This window comes from Sceloporus undulatus, chromosome 1 (assembly GCF_019175285.1).
Source record: "Sceloporus undulatus isolate JIND9_A2432 ecotype Alabama chromosome 1, SceUnd_v1.1, whole genome shotgun sequence".
NCBI classification, from domain to species: domain Eukaryota; kingdom Metazoa; phylum Chordata; class Lepidosauria; order Squamata; family Phrynosomatidae; genus Sceloporus; species Sceloporus undulatus.
In genome coordinates, this window is record NC_056522.1 from 166590407 (window position 1) to 166610292 (window position 19886).

Sequence of the window (19886 nt, forward strand, 5' to 3'; positions counted from 1 at the left end):
TCCAAGAATTGGGTAAGCAATTTGGCCCAAATGGGGTTGTAATCTCTCTGGAGAATAATCCTGGAGGTTTTTCTAGATCTATTTCTCTCTTGTGGAATTCCCGGGTGGAATCCACAGATCAGAATGCCTGGGGCTGGCTTTAACGGGCCTGGCAATTATGGCCCCTTCTGAAAAAATAATCACTTGGATACAGCAGCTCATTGGCAGGCAACTTCCCGATTAGACTAGGGCAATATCCTCCACATGGGACAGCCCTTTGAGAATGACTTGGAAGCTGTAGCTAGTGCAAAATGCAGCAGCTACAATGCTGATGGGAACATCCAATAGAAACCCCACTGCTTTGAGGTTTAAAGAAATTACAAGGAGTTACAATGACTTTCCAGTCTGAATTCAATATGTTGGTGACATCGTTTAAAGACCTAATTGGCCTGGGACCTTGATATTTGAAGGAGGACTGTGTCCCATATATATACTTGACTCAGGTCTGCTCTATGCATCACCAGTGAGAAGACTTGGGGGAGGGATGCTGTGCAGTGGCACCCTAGTTGTGGGATGTCCTCCTCCAATTAGAGGCCCAATTAGCACCAATACAGGCTTCATTCTGGTAAATAACAATATGGCTTTTTATTAAAATTTGGGGCCTAATGATTTTGCCGTAATCTATACATGTAGCTGACTTTCAATAGTCTTATTTGAATTGTTAACACATTTGATATGCTTTTAGGCTATTAAATTATTTCTGTTTTAGCTATTTAAATTGTTCTAAAATGTTTTTAATTTATTTTATCTATGTGCCACTCAGGAATCTTGTACTATATGTTGGGATATATCTTAATAAACTAAAGGAAGATGCATGATTTCCACAAGATTTAGCTGATTCCAAATCTGGGAAAGTAACATTTCAGATGATACATGATTAATCATTTTAGCATTTTCAGTCTAGCAATGCCATGTAAAATTATTTTATCCCCTTCATTAAATGACTGAATTTCACAGAACATACAAATCAGAAAATATGCAAGTCAGGTGTCAGTGTCAATATCCAATATTATTGAAAACAATAATACTACCTGTACTAAATTTTTATCAAAGAAAAATGAGTACAAAAACACTATTGTATTTTTTAAATTTACCTATCTGGTGACACATTAAGACATGCTGATGTGAACCATAAGTGTTTATCATCAGGGGTTTAGGAATTTTTTTTAATGATCATACTTATTTGTAATAATTGGTTCCTAGATTTTGAAAAAATTATTTAGGATACGATTCCTTAGAGGAACGCTGCTTCTCTTTCTTCTCTATTTTCAAGTGCATACAAATAATGAGAGGAAAACTGGGGAAACCGCAGAGCTGTGAAATTCTCCCATATGATATGCCTCACCATATGCCTTCCCTCTCTGTGTGCTTCAAGTTACCCAAGATACAGTTTTCGAAAGAACTGCACAGAGGAAAAGAGAGGATTGCCCTGGGATAGAGATTTTTCTAGACTGCACAGGCGCATTGCTTCTCCACCAAAAGAGGGGGTAAGTAGGAGAAATACAGGCTTCCGGGGATCAATGTGTGATGCTTCTCTTTTGTATTAATACAGTTTAATTATGGCCACCATTACGTTGTTGAGTTTTGTGGAAACTGAAATAATACACATTCAATGCACACAGTGTTTGCAAATGCTCATTCTACCAAGAAAAATAAAGAGCTCAAAATGACTATGCAAAACACTCAGGTCTTTGTACAAAGAAATAAAACATGTACTTCCTCCATGAATAACTAGATACTAGTCATTAATTTTTGTAGTTTATTTAAAGAAGTCAAAAATCTCCACAAGCTTTTAAAACAAACTTAAAATGGTCATCCCACCTACAAATGTAGAGTGTTTTTACCTCCTTTCCATTCCACACAAATATACCAGCTCCATCAAAAAGTCCAGTGTTACACAAACTAGCATCTTCACCTGTCAAGATCAAACAAAAGTTTAAAAAACTCTTAAAAGTTCATTTTAAATTGAATTGGACAATTACAGCATAAAAGATATCCTCTAGTGACATTAGACTAGATTTGTAATGTAGCAAAGTGTAACTATATTTAGCCAGGCTTCAACTGCCCCTGATATTTGTTTAACTTAAATAGACTGGCAAGGAACCAAAGATCCTGCTCTGCATACAAAAGGAACTTCCACTTGTGGAGGAAAGAGGGTTGTGTGGTCTACTCTGAATTCACTTCTCAAAATTGTTCTAGAGTGTCAGGAGAGACTCTAGGAGCTGATACACACAGGCCAAAAGGTCCATGCTCTCCACAGCCATTACCCCTAGGCTGGCATTTGTTCCAGACCAGTCCCAGGCCAAAGGGGCATATAGACCTGGTGTTTACCATGGAGTTTTCTTGAAACCCCATGGTGACAGCCAGCACACCACACAACAAAGCACACCCTGTGCCTACCTCCACCACTGGATCTTCTCAGAAGCCCTCTGTCATGGTCTGTGACATCTGAGGGGGGCATCTGGTCATGTGGGTGTAACCAGGCACCCCATTTCCATCCTTACATGCTCCAACAGGTGTCTTCTGAGAAGACACGACGGCAGAGGCAGGTAGGGAGCCCATGGTGGCAGCAGCTCCATGGTATGGCAGTGTGCAGGCATGTAAACACCCACCTTTTGCTGCACCAGCTGAGGGACTAACCCAGGTCAGAACCAAGCACAATATAGCATCAACTTGGCTATTTGGGGAGTGGGGCAATAACAGGGCTGTAAATCAGGAGAGTGGCATAGGGAGGGAGGAATCCTCCTTGCCCGCAAGTGTTCAGGCAGTGGGATATATCTACATACAAGATCTTGTTAGTTCATTTGTCCTACTGTATTCAACTGCTTAATTTGTTCAGAGATATCAATGGTGCCTGAATTTAGAATTCTATCTTCAAATGTTTTTGCCATGAATGAAAAGAATGTTAAAACCAACTTTTCCATCAAAAATTGAGAATTAAGACACTAGGGGTCAATATAGAGACTAGAGCAGGCATGTTCCTCAACATTTGTAGTAATAGCTAGCCTGAAGAAGAAGAGCCCTCCCTCCTGTCCATCTGCCTTGGTCCAGGCCTCAGAGGAAGAGAAGAACCGCTGGACCTCATTCCTTTTCCCACCACCATTCCCTTCTCCTTTTGTGTCATGTCTTTTAGATTGTAAGCCTGAGGGCAGGGAACCGTCTAATTAAAAATAATAATTGTAAGCCTTTAGGGCTGAAGGGCGGGGTATAAATACCATAAATAAATAAATAAATAAATATTGTGCTTTTTTGCGATATGTTGCTTTAGACTTAGGAGGCGATAACACTATGACATTTAAAGCCTTTTAAAAATATATATCTTACCCTCAAGGGTTTGGTATATATGCAGTCCAGCTGGCAGAGGCTTTGCAAGGCTGAGAACCAGATCTCCTTCCCAAAATTCCAGCAACTAATAATAAAGTAATGAAATATTTCAATAGTGCATACAGCATATGCCTGTCATATTGCAGTTAAAAATTATTCACATCTTTTATTTGCAGGTAAAAGATAGTTCTAGGTTTGTTATTTTACCTTTACCTACCCCACACACATACACACACACACACCCAGAGTCAGAATCTGGGATTTTATGTCATGTGTACATATGTTTTGTTGGGTCAAAGGAGAATGATGGGAGGCATAGTACTAATAAAATGTAGGGGGTGTGATTCAAAGGGATGCCTAGTGTTTTAAAGCTGGACTGTGCAGGTGTGTGTAGGACAAATTCTCCCAGTCTCTGGTGCAAAGGATCACAGCGGAGAGACTGCTATGGCACTGAGGGCTAGGTGAAAGAGGGTGATGTGAAGAGAGAGGGCTGGCATGTTTTGATTAATAAACGAGTGACAGAAAAGCCTGCAATGGTTACGGGAAGGGTATTGTTAACATTATGCCAATGTTTGTGGATAATGGCACTTCTGACTTCAGATATCTTCCTGTTAACACCTTAGAATGTTCTGCAATAAAGTTTACTGTTTGCACGCAGAAGACTTGTTCTGAACTACAGAAGAGTTGAAGCAGTTCTTCACACACACACACACACACTGTGCAGCCAATGTGGCTACTGCAGGCACATTTCCTCCAATTGTTTGGCACCTAATGAGTCTGCTTAATGACACTAAAAACTTGTCATTGAAACAAGCCGGCTAATTTCATATAAACCACAGTTAACAATAACCATCATGTTCTGGTGTAGGCAATAGGGCAGGCTGTGATTAAGCACAAACAGAACCAAAAGGTTACAAACCTTTACACATAGTCACACCTAGTCACACCTGACAAGCTTGAGACTTAGCTAGGCTAAACATTAATATGACTTTGAAACACAGTAGGTAATCCTCTCCAGATGTTAGCAAACCATATGACATGAAAACATAAATATACATACATATATTACACATACACACCACACACACACACCTGGTTTGTTTTCCACTGTATACTAATACATTTCTATAATTCTATTTTTATTGTTACTAAAGAAATTCAAGCCAGCAAGTCTGGAAAAATATAATAGCAAATACCTGAAAAACAGACTGCCGAAGTTCTCCTAGTGTTCTCCTCTTATCAAAAGTAAGATCTACAACACTCTCCTTTTGCGAACGCAATGGGTGCAGGGCCCCATTGCAAAATTTATAGTGAGAACATATGTGGAGATGCAAATCGATATTATTATCTGCCAAGTCACATTCTGCCCTTCAAGGAGTATAAGAGAAAAAATAAGTCTAAATTTGAATGAACAAAACTTTTAATTTCTCTTAGTACACATTTTATCTTCAGAAATTGCCCACTGTAAAAACTGATGAACACATATCTATTGTATATTAGCAAATGTTTTTCAAATGTTTTGTTTTTGACTCACCATACACACAGTATTGAGCACTATTTATGTGTGTTTTTTAATACCAAATTTGAATGTGTATATACTTAGATCGTTAACTTTTGTATGTGTACATTCAGGAGTGTAGCAGGGGGAGGCAAAATGAGGAATCCTGCCCTCCTCAAAATTACAGCAGAAAGTAATATTGTATATACTCATATATAAGTCTAGAAATTTAGGTAACCTGGGTCGACTTATCCACAGGTCAATGTAGGTACTGTACCTTAACTCTTACTGAAAAAAGGAGGAATCATCCTCTGGTGAAAGGCATGAATGTATTCTGTCCTGGAAGCACCATCTCTCTCTATTCTCTTATCCATACAGTGATAAGAGTGAGGACAAACATTGTGGCTGGAATTTTGTAGGTTCTTTGACATTCTTTTGGTTTGCTTCATCCTTTTGATCCTTTGCTATATGGCCCTAGGTTTTACCATCAACTTATCCATGGGTCATTTCAAAATCCATAACTTTTGCCCCCAAACTTGCCCTCGGCTTATACATGAGATCGACTTACAGTCAAATATATGCAGCAACTGTAATTGTAACTATACCAACAACAAGAACAATATGATTCATTTCTGTCTTGCCTTTTTTTTTTTCAAATACTGGGCTTCAAGGTAACTTTGTTGTTGTTGTGTGCATTCAAACTGTTTCCAAGATACAATGACCCTATTATGGATTTTTCTTTGCAAGATTTGTTCAGAGGGGATTTGCCTTTGCTTTCCTTTGAGGCTATGTGTGACTTGCCCAAGCTCATTCAGTGGGTTTCCACCACAGAGCAGGTATCTGAACCCTGTCTCCCAAGTCATAATCCAATGCTCAAACCACCACACCATGCTGGCTTTCCAAGGTAGCTTACAAAATACCAAAAACAATACAGATTAAATACTGTTTACTTGTTTATTTTTCAATATGCACAATTAGAGAGCTCTTGAAATTTAAGATTATTTTTTGTACGATGCCTTCTTTTACAGTGATTTAAAAAAGACAAAATCTGTCACTCCATATATAAACATGCTGGCTGTAAACAAAATCTTTCAGCAATATGCATTTGACATTAAACATCTTAGCTGCTTGTTGATAAAGGATCATGAAGGGCAAGGTTCCTTCTCAGAGAAAAAAGATTTTCAAACTATAACTTAGCATTAGTGTTAAAGTATTTTTTTTCTTTTTTAACTGAACTGATTTCTTGAAAACATTATTGATTAGCATATCTAACTAGTACAGGAAAGGCCAGGAAAGGGGCTGGAGGATATTCCTTGGACAGCAAAACTGCCATATACTGTGCTTTGTTGTCAATCATCTCTCTAAATGCTAGGCATACAACTGTAGGCAACACCCAGCTTTCGTATCTGGAAGATAAAGTTTCTTTATAAGACTACAGACTATATATGGATAGCAAAGTGGAAATAACTTACCGCTTCTTCTGCAATTTCATGTTAGCGGCATCCATTTCATTCAAGAGGTGGCTTGGAACCCGATATCTAGGATTTCCTCGAGCTGTGTTCAAAAGAAGCTGATTGAGTATCAACTATAAAACAATTATACTAAAAGGATTATCAGGCTTTGAAGTTACGAGCTTCATGGATATCCTTTTGATGGAGCGGGAGGAACCTGTTCTCTTCTTTTAGATAGCAATATATTAACAATGTATTTATGACATAATGATGATGTACTATTCACAAATCTCACAGCATCATTTACCTTGGCAGCAAAGAAAATATGCAGAAAATACCAAAAGGTTGGGGGGGGGGGGGGGGGGGGGGAGATATCATGTTTTGCAAATAAATGACTATTGCTGATCTATGTTTACTGTGTCTGCTATGGATTTAAAAAATAAAGTTACTGAACACAACATTATATTTAATTATACAGTAAAAACCTGTTATTGCATTTGTGGTAACCACTAAACTTTCAAAGAAATGCTAGAAATAATTTTCTCAAAATCCTAGTTGTTTCAATATGTACATTTGTTTTTGTTAATGCTGCTCCATAATATTCACTGGAGAACTTTGCTCCTAAAGTCAGTAGACTACTCAGATCTAAGCTACTTCAACTACTTCAGCAGGGGTCTTCTACACTGTTTCTTTTAAAGCTCTCTGTAAATATGAGCCAACATGGTACACTGATGAGTGATAGACTCTGGAGACCAGGGTTCAAATCCCCGCTCGCCCACAGAATCCTACTGGGTGACATTGGACAAGTCATACTCTTCTCTCAGACTCAGAGGAAGGCAAAGACAACCCTCTGAACAAATCTTGCCAAGAAGACACTGTGGTAGGGTCACTGTAAACTGGAAATAAGTTACAAGTATACAACAACATCTCCAGTTCCTTTTAAAACTTTCTGTAAGCTTAAAATGGTGTTTCATAACTGCTGAAGAGCAAACAAAAATATGAAAAGCCCAAACACCATGTGTAGTTTTTATTTTGTTGTACCTTCAGATGGTCTCATCATTTGGGATTTTCGGTAGAACAGCATGTAGGCACTCTCATTCCCCTGAAACTGCTTCTCAATCTCTCTTTCTCTGATTGGCTGAACTTTGGAATCATTCAAATCAAACCAATGGGATTCAGAGGAATGTTTGTTTAAGTCTGTCGATGCTTCTTCCAATGACATTTTCATATCTTCATTTTGCAAGTGGCTTTGGGATGGTGATCCAAAATGGAGGTAGTGGTTTTGGTCATTCAGCCTAACTTTGCTTTCATCAGAACTGAGAAGAAATGCTTGGGAATTGTTCTGTAAATACTAAAAGGAAAGGGGGAAGGGGACAATTTTAAAAAATCAATTCATATAGTGACACTATTATTATTTACTGACATTTTCTCTTGAAATAAAAATCTTAACCAAAATTTGGATACATTGACAGCAGAGTTACACCATGGTTCAACATCAGGTTTGTGCTCTGGGTTTGCATACTACTTATCATTTTTCTGCTGTATTACATCCCAACCCTATTCTATGCTTCGACTATAAAACATACTAAACAAATGCGTTTGATGAACTGTTCAAAGACAGAGCCGGAATGTTTACATATTAAACTTCATGCCACTTAGAATTTCATTTCATTTTTAATGATGCAGCTTTTACTTCAAATGTCCCTGCAGGTGGTAAATGCATGTCACTCAAGTACCTCAGAATAAAAATAGGAAGCTAAACCAGGAAAAACAGAACAGGTAAACACTTCATCTCCCAGACATGGCCATACAGGCTTTGGAATTCTAGGTGCTACAGTCTAAAAACCTAATGTTTCCCAAGTCTGAAATATAGTACAGTGGTCCCTCCACATTTGTTGGGGTTAGGAGTGAACCCCCGTGAATGTGAAAAAAGCACAAATAAAAAACACTATTCCTTTTCCCTGCAAGAACATCTTTCTATGTCCTTCAGTGCAACTCCATGAAATCACTGGATATCTGCCAGAAGCTGACAACAGAACCATGCTGTACGATCTACAAATGCCTAGAGAAGTGCTTTTTCTGGGAACCTCTAGGTCCTCCAGCACAAATCTATGGTCAACATGCAGCAGAATTGCGCTGGAGGATTTAGAGATGCTTAGAGAGAACATATTAATCAAAACTGCAAATAATCAAATCAGCAGAAGTGAAAGTTGCAAATGTGGAGGACCAGTATGAAAGACAGAACAAGACATATTCTTGCATAAGGAATTGTATAAAACACACTGAATAAATCAAAAGGAGTAAATTGTATACATGCCCTGGTTTACTACACTACACATATGGAATTCAATAGGGTGTAGTGGTTGAGTGTGTTGGACTATGGCTGCTGCCACACTGCAGAAATAAAGTAATTTGCCACCACTTTAACTTCCATGACTGAATGCTATGGAAGTCTGTGATTTGTAGTTTGATGGGGGACCAGCGCTCCCTGACAGAGAAGGCTAAAGACCTCACAAAACTAGAAATTCCAGAATTTCATAAAAATGAGTTATGACACTTAAGGTGGCAGCAAACTGCTTTATTTCTGCAGTGAGGAACTTGGAGGACTCTGAGGGACCTGGATCTGAGTCACTGGGAACCCTCTGGCTTCCATGGGAACCCACTGGATGAACCTGAAGAAGTCATACTCTCTCAGCTTCGGAGGAAGGCAATAGCAGACCACCTCTGAAGATGTCTTGCCAAGAGAACTTCATGATATGCTTGCCTTAGGGGTGATGTAAGTCAGAAGAGACTTGAAGGCACACAACAACAAATTTATCTATATATAAGCAGGATTTTGTAAAATAATACCTTCCGGATTGGGCCATACTGCTTGCGGTACGTCTTGTTCCAAGACACACTTTTCTTTTCCAAAACCTTCTGTGCCAAGCGATTGATAGGTATTTCCTTACACTCTTCCTGCAAGATCAGATAATTACTGGTTAAAATGCAGAAAACAAAACAATTATCTGAAATGTGGATGAACAGTGGCCCAAGAAGTGGTCAGTCCAAAGAATGAATTATCCATTATTATACACATTCTGAAACAGCACTTTAATCTGCTCCAGCCCACTGTGAGCAGCAAAAGCAGATTTGATTCTATATGCCAGTGGTTCTCAAATGATGGGGTGCCTTTTCTTCTTACCAAACCTTTTTGTGTGTATCGTTTACACATGTATTGAGTTAAATATTGAATTTATTTAAGTAAAACTGTTTTAATTTGAATTATGTTATTTCTTTAAAAATGTTAAAATATGAATACACATGGATGTGCAAATAAAATATGCAACTAAATAAACAAAGTACTTTTATTCATATACTATGTCATGGGGGAGGGGGTGCAACTTCCACATGTAGATGCAAAGAGGTCCCAAAGGTAAAAAGTTTGTGTACCACGGCTTTACGTCATTCAGCTACCAATTCCCATTTGTATATCTATTCATGTTTGAGTCAGTAGCTGGCCTACATGGAAAACTGTGCAAAGTGTCCAAAATGCACAAAATACCTTTTGCAAGTTTTTGAAGCTCCACTAGCTTAGTCATCAGAAAAAAGGGTTAAAAATAATTACTTTCTCCTGTATGATTTTAACACCTTTGCCTGATGAAGTAGACAGTGGAACTTCAAAGGCTTGCAACATGTAATTTGTATATTTTGGTTGGCCCTGTAAAAGTATTGCTGTTTTATGGATTTTAGATATTATTGTACTCTATTGTATGGCCAACACTGCTACCCCTAGATATGTGTCAGAGTGTTTGACCTATAACGTTTTGTAATTGACAATTACTTCAACATGCCTCCATAGAAATCCAGGTAATATAGACATTTCAGGCTCAAAACTGTACTAAGATGTGGGCTGCATCCACACTGCAGAAATAATCCAGTTTGACACCACTTTAACTGCCATGGTTCAACGCTATGAAATTCTTGGAACTGTAGTTTTGTCAGACATTTAGTAGCCTTCTCTGTTAGAGAGCTCTGGTGCCACAACAAACTACAACTCACAAAATTCCATAGCATTCCACCATGACAGTTAAAGTGGAGTCAAACTGGATTATTTCTGCAGTGTGCAGCCATGGTAACATTTTGCCACTTTAACCAGAGCAACAAAACAAATATCTATTTAAATATTATGAAGGAGTGCTAATTATATTCTATACCTCCAATAATATGTTTTTCAGAATTGTTAAGGGATTTTCCTTCTCTTCGTCATTTTCTGTCTGTTTCAAACCTTTCTCTTCATCATTCAAGCGCCCTTCCTCCTACAGGAAAACAAAAAAAATAGCATCATATTGAAAAATTCAAAGACAAAATTGAAAGTTCTATGATGTCATATCTGCCTTTCAGTCTTTTAATGGACTAGGAGGGGAGAAAAGGTATTGCTATATTGCAGGCCTTACATGATCTATACTGACCACACAAGCAAATTTCTGGTCATGCAATGGGACTCCCTCTGTCCTGGGTAAGGAGAGGTCCATGTTGCCAAACTTTACTATTTCTTTCATATTTCTTTCACTCTATACCCAATATTTACAATTCCCCATACTCTACCATTTAGTGATTCAGTTCTGTCATATAGTATATATAAAATGATGAGCCGGAAAAATAAAGATTTAGGCAGGTTACAAACCGCCATTAGGGACGCCCCTTGCCCTATCACAGACTCAGTCCATACAAAATGGCAGTGCCCTGTTCATATGGGCGCCGCCATTTTGACGTAACGAACGCTCTGCGTCCGCACATGGTGCACCAGAAGTGACACCGCGAGTGCGCCCTTTGGCACTCGTGGTGCCTCTTGCGGGGCCTGAGAAGGAGCGCGATTTCCGCGCTCCTTCTCTGCAGCGTCCGGGAGCCGCGCCATTTAAAGGCTGCAGCTCCCGGACGCTGCAAGTGGCGGTGGAGCCAGAAGGCCGCTTTTCAGCGGTCTATATCCCGCCTTAGTTCTGTAACTTTAAAAAATATTACACATTAGCAGTATCCTTTCAACAGGCTCTCATACAAATCATCTTTGCTTAACTAAATAATCCCATATGAAGTGCTTCAGAGGGGATGTCATAATTGTAAATACCGAAATCAAAATATATTTTAAGAAAGTGCTGACTACAATATGGAGAGATGACAAACAATCAGACTTACTAGCACCTGCCAGTTTCCCAATTCATCAATATCTCTGATATAAACATGATAGTGTCCTCCATAGCAGCCACCTTTGTGTATTATAACAGAAAAGAGTTCATACATGAATTCCAGATCATCCAACTGAGTCTAGAAAGAAAATACAATAATATTGTACATATAGTAAAAAATCCTTTCCATGACAGAGAAAAGAAAAATTCACACTCACACAAAATCTGTTATTGCTATAGAAAGTTGTGAAGTGTGGGGATATACATAGCTTATGGTATAACTGAGTGCACCGAATCTGCCTTCAAGAATAAGAACATTCTGAAGATACAGTTGGCCCTCCGTTTTTGCGGGGATCAGTTCCAGACCCCCCCCCCCCCCCGTGAAAATGGAGGCTCGTGCTTATTCAAGCTCCATAGGTTTCAATGGAACATGCCCCCATGCACATGCCATTGCAAATAGCGGAGGTCACCCCTCCGCATATATTCAAGGATGCGGATCTGAGATCCGCACATTAGGAGAGTCACTGTAGTATAATAGTGCTCAAACTTAATAGGCTTAAACATTTTGGGGTTATCGAAAGGACTTCTTTTTTCTGTACAATTGTATTCATGTGTGGCGATCAGCTTGGGAGGACCTGCACACAGGCAACTTCACAATCCAGCTGTGCAGAGAAGGAAAAAAGCTGTCACCACACACAGAATTCCATAAAACTACAACAACAGTTTGAAAACTTAAAATTTTAATTTTAAAGCAAAACCCTACTTAAAAATAGAAGTGCATTGCAGTATACCAAACTGTGAATATCAGGGCTCAATTGCTTGGGTAAACAGCCAGGTTTTAGGCTTGGTGTTGAAATAAGGCCAACATTGATTTTGGGCTCCAAGGGGAGGACATTCTACTTCCAGGTGGATGGATACATATATTGAAACTGTAATCCCCTCCCCAGTTTTCCTTGAGGCATGGGGGACAATGAGGCACAAGCAGGCTGTGCACTCATGCCATGTATCTTTTATTGCTTCTCAAATATGTACTGTGCATTCAGGCTCAGAGACTATACACTTTGGTTGTTCCAATACTCTCTCCCACCCAGCACTTATTCTACAGAATCCGTAGCTACAGAATTCGTCCCACCCACTTGTGTGATCAGGATGTTCCTGACTCTTCCTCCGTAGGCTGACAATCTACCTACTCAAGGACCCTTCAATTCTACACTTTCTACTGGAGGAAGTTATGTAATGGATGGTCTTCCTAACATGGAGCATACATTACAGTGCATATGATATCATGTCATCTGTCAAGCCACTGTTCAAGATACAGGACACTTGCTGTGAACCTGTTATTGATCTCTCTCTTTCAGGATCCACTAGATACAGTTCAGTAAAAGTTTCAGCCCTAGTCAGTCACTGACTTTGTTCATGTGATTAGAACTGGGGGGGGGAGGCAAAAGAACCTGTGCTTTCTATGTAGAAAGTTTCAGGTTTAATCCTCATCGTCTTCAGGAAGACTGGAAAAGATTCAGGAGGCTGCAATCAACCCACCTGGCTGCTACTTCAGAGGTGGCTGATTGGGCAAAATGGGTATAGGGTGGTCACAAATCTTTAGAGCAAGGAGAGCCAAAAGAGCCAGCAGACCCATTCAGAAGTCAGCTTATTGTTCAACACAGTGCTTATCCTGACTGGTCCAGTTATATCTAGATATGAGGGCCTTTCTTCCACTTTTCCTACTCTGGGGTTATGCTTTGAATTTAGATTTGAGGTTCCCTAATCACAAAACAAGTTATCTAATCACAACTGATCACAAGTTAGGGCTCATCCTGAACTCTCTGCGGTATGACTGAAAACTGAGGGAAGGATTTCAGGAAAGACAATGCCTCATGCCATGTGCAATATTCACTGAGTTAGGGTTGTAGAGCACCTGTTTGTAGTCTCTGCTGCTGGGACTGAATTATTATAGAGCTGCTTTGTATGTTCCAAGTGTAACTTTGTATATTCAAGTCCCACTCTTTTGCGTCAGATGCAACAGATGACTGGGGCCATTCATGGTGGGTCATGAATTCCTGCCTCTTCCTTCAAAACTCCATGCCTCATGCAGCAATCCACTAAAGGATGCTGCATCAATGTATATCTATGGTTCCCTTTGTTGTGAACCATGATTCCTTCATTTGACTATTTGGCAACCCCTGGCCAAAGTCTTAGACCACTGCAGTGCTCCAGCCTGAAGCTATGTGGCGTCTGTGCCATATCAGCTCCTACTCCTCAACTGTGCTTGTGAAGAGCATGACAAGGCTCAGCCTTAGAAGATCTAAATCTGTTCAGTTTGGCTGCAGCCATAGAACAAACCTATGCACAATCTGGTTTATGATAGCTGAAGGAAAATTGCCACTGATTTTTTAATATATGCACTTACTCCCAGCATATAAACTGGGAGGAAAGTCCTGAAATGGTTAAAAACATGTCAGCACTACCCTGAGCTCTGAAATATTTGGCCAATAGTTCTAAGGGACACTATTTCTTGTAACCTAAGAAACAAGATACATGCCACACAACCAGCCCAGGGCATACCCTAATTGAGGATAAATTGTGCAATTATGAAAGAAGTGCAAACATGCATTAATGATTCAATCCAGTGCAATTTCCAAATAGCTGTACAAACAAACAGGAAAATTTAGACATCAAAAGAGAAAGAAAGTTCAACCTGCTCACAAAAAGGCTTGAGGTTTATCTGAACCGGGAAGGTATAGCAGCTTGTCTCTTTGTATCGTTCACACTTCTCAAAATCAAAGTTAAATCTCAAGAGGGAGATCGTGAGGAATGGAGGCAACTTGCGTAGTTTAGCGGACTGCAAAATGATGAGAATGCTTTTTAGAAGGTGTTCACCTTTTAAAGATACAGTAACATATTTGTTTTTCTGCTTTTTATTATGAATTTTACTGCAGTTTTATATTTATATACTGTATGTATTCTCCTACTTTTAGTAGGAGTACCATGACCTTCAGTACCATTTATGAAAAGTCAGCATACAATTTAAGGGTAATTCAAGGGTAATTCTAACAATTCTAATTCTAACAAACATAGGGATGTTTCAGAAGAAAGAGAGAACACACAAAGCAAAAGTATCAGAACAGAAGTCAGTCTACCATACATTTTACCAGGTAAAAGTAGAAGGGGTAACATATGAAAACTAACAGATACAGTGGTACCTCGGGATACGAAATACCCAGGTTACGAAATTTCCGGGATACGAAAAAATCCCATTGGAAATAATTGTTCCGGGTTACGAATGTTTTTCGGGTTACGAAAAAATTTTTGGGTGCTTTTCGGCGCTTTTTCGCACGAAACGCGGCTTTTCCCCATTAGCGCCTATGGCAATTCGGCTTACGAAGGCTTTTCGGGTTACGAAAGCGGCCGCGGAACGAATTAATTTCGTAACCCGAGGGAGCAGTGTATTGTCTCTAATCATTAAAAGCACTTAGCAAGAGAATTAAAATATCCTGTACAAAATGCATTAAAATCAAACCAAGCTTAAATCCAGCTGCTAATACCAACTAAAGGAGACCATTTGAATCAATATAAATTCAACTGTTTCTACAATTCTCCTTTAGATGTGAGTAACAAATTAATTTAGATTCTTATTCCTGGAAGCAGGTAAAGCTTTGTAAGAACTGAAAATAGGCCAAAGAGCCTGTATTTAATCCTTAAACACAATTTGTAGGTGAATCACAGTTCACTTATAATTTATCTCACACAGCTCTTTAATGAATTCCACATCTCAAGAAGTGTATGTTCACAAATACAGCTAAACCTATGTGCAATTGGGAAAAAGTTCCTAAGGGCACAGAACCAGAAGACAGCAAGAAAATGTTAGGGAAAGAAGGATCTGGAGCATAAACTGTATTAATAAATAAAATAAAAAAAAACAAGCACCAGTACTTGCCCTCAGTTTATAAAAACAAGAAAAACAAGGAAAGCAACTGACTGTGCTGCCCTTCTGAGGATTAAATACCCTTCAATGAAGCAAGAGCAGCACTACTTGGACCTCCTTTGTCAGAGGTTTTGAAACAGAGACTGGATGACCATCTGTTAATTTTAACATCTAACTGTACAACCCTCTTGATTAGGGATTCTCATCCTTTCATCCTCCAGCTCTTTTGTACTTCAACTCCCAGAACTCTCCACCAGCACAGATTCTTAGAGCTGAAGTCCAAACATCTGGATGAAAAACACTGCTGTAGATCTATGATTCTGAGAGGTGGGGTTTTTTCCCCTCTTAGAGAGAAAGAGGGAGAAAAACCCCACCTTTCAGAATATGAAGAGTCCATACAGAAATGGGGAAAGGGGTTACAGTGGTGAAAGCCCACATTACACATCTTAATATATGTACATCTCTTTCATATATTTTAACTATGTGGTATTTGTTTTAACTTGTAAACCATCTTGGAGAAAAGATGGGATATAGATATAATCAGCTCTCCTTAAAATGATTCTGTATCCAGGGATCCAACCACCTAAAGCTTGAAAATATTCCAAAACAATTCCAAAAAGCAAAGCTTGATTTTGTCATTTTATATAAGGAGTACAATGGATATAATGGGGCTTGTGCATCCATGGGTTTTGGTATCTACAGGGTGTCCTGGAACCAACCCCCAGTGGATACCGAAGGCTCACTGTAAAGATAAATAATAATAATCAATTTCCACAAAACCAAACAAAATCTCCTACCATTCACTTTTGAGGTTATAGCTGATTAGAGCAGTGGTTATTTCTTCCATAATAGCAATGATTAGTTTCTTCCTTGTGCAATAGTATATGCATAATACAAAGGACAGATTCTATAGTTAAATGAATTCTGTACAAAACAAAGATGAGCACCTGTATTTTAAGATGATTCACTAAAAGTTAATTTGGAAACATGGTACTTGTAAAATATTACCTTTGTTGCTTCAACCAGTTTATTGCATGCTCCACATCGATATAGGTTGTCTCTCTCAAAATGTTCTTCTTCCACATACATGTTCCATAAGGCTTCCTCTAAACCAGACACATCCTTCACAGCAACTGTTAAATCTAAGAAATCCTCCTATAAAGTAGCAATGAAGGAGTGAGATGGAGGGTTCTCTTTTTAAATATCAATCGAAGATATCACATCAAAGATAATGCCAACATTACAAAAAATACAATCTTTTTAAGGGCAACCATACAAGAGGAACATGGCTTACAGCTTTGGAACAAATCAGGATACTAAACCACCATTTGTAGCTGACATGATCCTCTGGCATGTTCCAAAGTTGTCATCCACTGTCTCCTCATTTGGTTGAAATGGGAAAGTAAAGCTAATGGAAGATTTTCTGATTTACATGCTTTTTTGTACAGAATAACTCCATATGCAGTTCATTCATGTATCATCTCATTAAATATATACCATATATACCCGACTATAAGTCAACCTCATGTATAAATCAAGGGTAGGTTTTGAGGCCAAAAAATGGATTTTGATATGACCCATAGATAAGTCGAGGGTAAAACTTAGGGGCATTTAACAAAGGATCTAAAGGATTAAGCAAGGAAAACAATGTCAAACAAATTTACAAAATTCCAGCAGGCACAACTGTTTGTGTTCATCCTAAAAGAGGATGGATAAGAGAATTGGGGGGGGGGGTGGTCAATGCATCCAAGACAGATTATGCTCTTGCTTCTCTCCAGGGCATGGTTCCTTTTTAAATGAGGTTAAAGTTCAGTACTTACATTGACCCATGGATAAATCGACTCAGGTTTTTGGAGTCAATTTTTTGACTAAAATTTCTAGACTTATGCATGAATATATACAGTAGTTTGTGTCAGTGTCTATAGTTTAGCAATAAAAGTCATATGTCAGACTGGAGAGCAAATTATGAAAAACTAAATATATCTTCTCCTCTCAATATTTTAAAAATTCTGAAATATTTTACATATTTAATTTATAATATGTTAATTAAAATATAGCAGTACATTACAGCATGCTATTCTGGTCATTCTGGCAATAGAGATGCTAGGGACATATGCTGACAAAAAACACTTAAAAATTATTAACATTTATTTCCTGCCATGTGGCCTAAACTAGACCGTCAAATGAAATTGTATAATTTGTTGAAAAATATTTAGACAAATGTGACTGTTTATTTGGACTTAAGACAAAGGAATCATTTTCAAATATCTAATACTAAACTTTAATGTAAGATGTTGTAGCTCTTAAGAAGTTAAACCAAGAGATAGTAATGTGTGGGAAGAGATAGGGGGGAGTGGAAATGTATGTTGTAATATGTTATTGCATTTTATATGTTTTTATATGGAATATAAAGTGTGAATGATTGTGAGAAAATAAAAAATATGGGGGGGGAATAACAAGATGTTATTTTCTGAACATATGAGAGAAGTTTGTGTGCATTTTTAAAAATAATAATACTGAATTGCTTAATGCACAAGCTAGCTTGTGCTTCAGCTCAGAAAAGGGACAATCAAAAGGTTGGAAATGTGACTCACTTGTTTGCAAATGCAGAAACCTACTGGTACATTTCAAATGATCAAAAATCTATTCATGCTAGATCATGAAAGCTGACTCATTGTGACAGAGCAACTATTTGAAGAGACTTTGATTAAACATCTGATAATGTTCTGTAGAGCAATATTTGGGTAATCAAACTTAAAGAGACATAGGCCTGTTACAGACAGCCAAAATAAAGCTGCTTCGAGTCACAGTGGTGGTATGGTGTTTCAATGATGCATGCGTCCTAAGAATCCAGAAGCCACACCAAAGCTGCACTCCAGTCCTTAGGGCTGGAGCGTGGCTTTGGTGCAACTTCTGGACTCTTAGGACGCATGCATCATTGAAACACCATACCTCCACTGTGACTCGAAGCAGCTTTATTTTGGCTGTCTGTAACAGGCCAACATGGTATATTTTTACAGGTACACCTTACTTGATAGTCAGAGGGAAATCAACTGTTTCATTTGCCTAAGGATTTACCTGCCTCTCACTGACATTCTTGCACTCTTTGCAGACAATCTGATTAACAACTGTCCCATGGTACAGCTGGTTTATAAGATTATGGCCAGAAGTTCCCACAAGGGAGGTTTCTAAAGCACTGAACAGAATCCGATTTAACTCCTGCACATCATGTTGTCTCATTTCCTGCAAGAAAGGAAAAGCAAACAAAACTTTATTGCTTTAAAATAAATTGTGTGAAATTGAAATGTTGAAGAAGAAGATAATACATTTTATGTAACACAAAGAAATCCTGTGAGCATTGCTATATTGTACCTCATTACTATTCCATCCAAAGCTGTCAGTGAGGTCTGTTGTGGATGCAGCATGCTGATCTAAGAGCAAAAGCTGGGCAAACAATCTTTGCAGCTGTAAGGGGATTATTCGAACCTAAACAAAAATGACAGCATACTTTAAAATACTCCTTTCAACATGAAAACAACATTTAAAGTAAAGCAGAAACTAATCAACAAACACCCAGAAATGTAGTGCATAATCCAAACAAAAGTAGATACTTTTAAAATTCCATTTATTTTAATGGGAATGTAGTAATGATGGCTCATCTCTTCCCATTAGACTGAAGTATGTTTGATTTTGATCAGATCACACATTTAGTGAACTTTACTTTTGTTAATGTCTACTATCAAGTGAAGATTCTCATCATTAAAAACTTGGCCATTCTATATAACAAACAGACATTCTGTATGTTTGTTGCATTATTTTAGTCAATGTGATAATTTCCTCCCCCTCCCTCTTTTTGTCTTATTCCTGTATTATCTTATGTGGATTTTAGATGATATATTTTTTAAAAAGAAAGAAAAAGTCTCATCCAAAAACAGCTTCCACACAAAAAAATAGTACCACCTATGAGTACCATTTGAAATCCCATCCACACAGCAGTTACTACACACAAAAGGTCTCCATGTGGATTTGTCACTGTCATACCCTTTCTACTCTGCTGCAAACCACCAAGAGCACACAGGTAAGCTTCAAGACAGCTGCCAGACCCACACGCTGGCACCTTGTAACACATTTTCTCTTTCTAATAATAATAATAATAATAATAATAATAATAATAATAATAATAATAATATTTATTTGTATACCGCCCTCTGGCAAACCAATCCGGGCGGTTAACAACAGTAAAATATAAAATATGACAATTAAAAACACTTTATCCCTCCCCCCCTTAAGACAGTATTAAATAGTATAACATATTAAAAATACAATATCAAGGATAAAAACAGCAATTAAAACTAAAAACCCTGATATCCCTCTGTTGATCCTCAACCATCTCTAAGATGGGGCCACGGGAGGAATGAGGGAATCAGGGAACCTGGGAACCTGGGAACCTGGGCCGGGATGGTTAATCTGGAAAGGCCTGCCGGAAGAGA

At 38.4% G+C, this 19886-nt stretch overlaps 1 protein-coding gene across 1 annotated transcript in view; it reads right to left on the minus strand.

Annotated features, from left to right (window-relative positions):
• Nucleotides 1-19886, minus strand: part of USP40 (ubiquitin specific peptidase 40) — a 64675-nt gene that overhangs the window by 32212 nt on the left and 12577 nt on the right. Inside the window, 12 exon segments of the mRNA XM_042480190.1 lie at nt 1884-1954; nt 3364-3448; nt 4560-4731; nt 6334-6415; nt 7354-7663; nt 9163-9270; nt 10509-10610; nt 11485-11613; nt 14170-14313; nt 16405-16551; nt 18475-18639; nt 18769-18882. Of these exon segments, the coding sequence (XP_042336124.1) occupies nt 1884-1954; nt 3364-3448; nt 4560-4731; nt 6334-6415; nt 7354-7663; nt 9163-9270; nt 10509-10610; nt 11485-11613; nt 14170-14313; nt 16405-16551; nt 18475-18639; nt 18769-18882 (1629 nt within the window).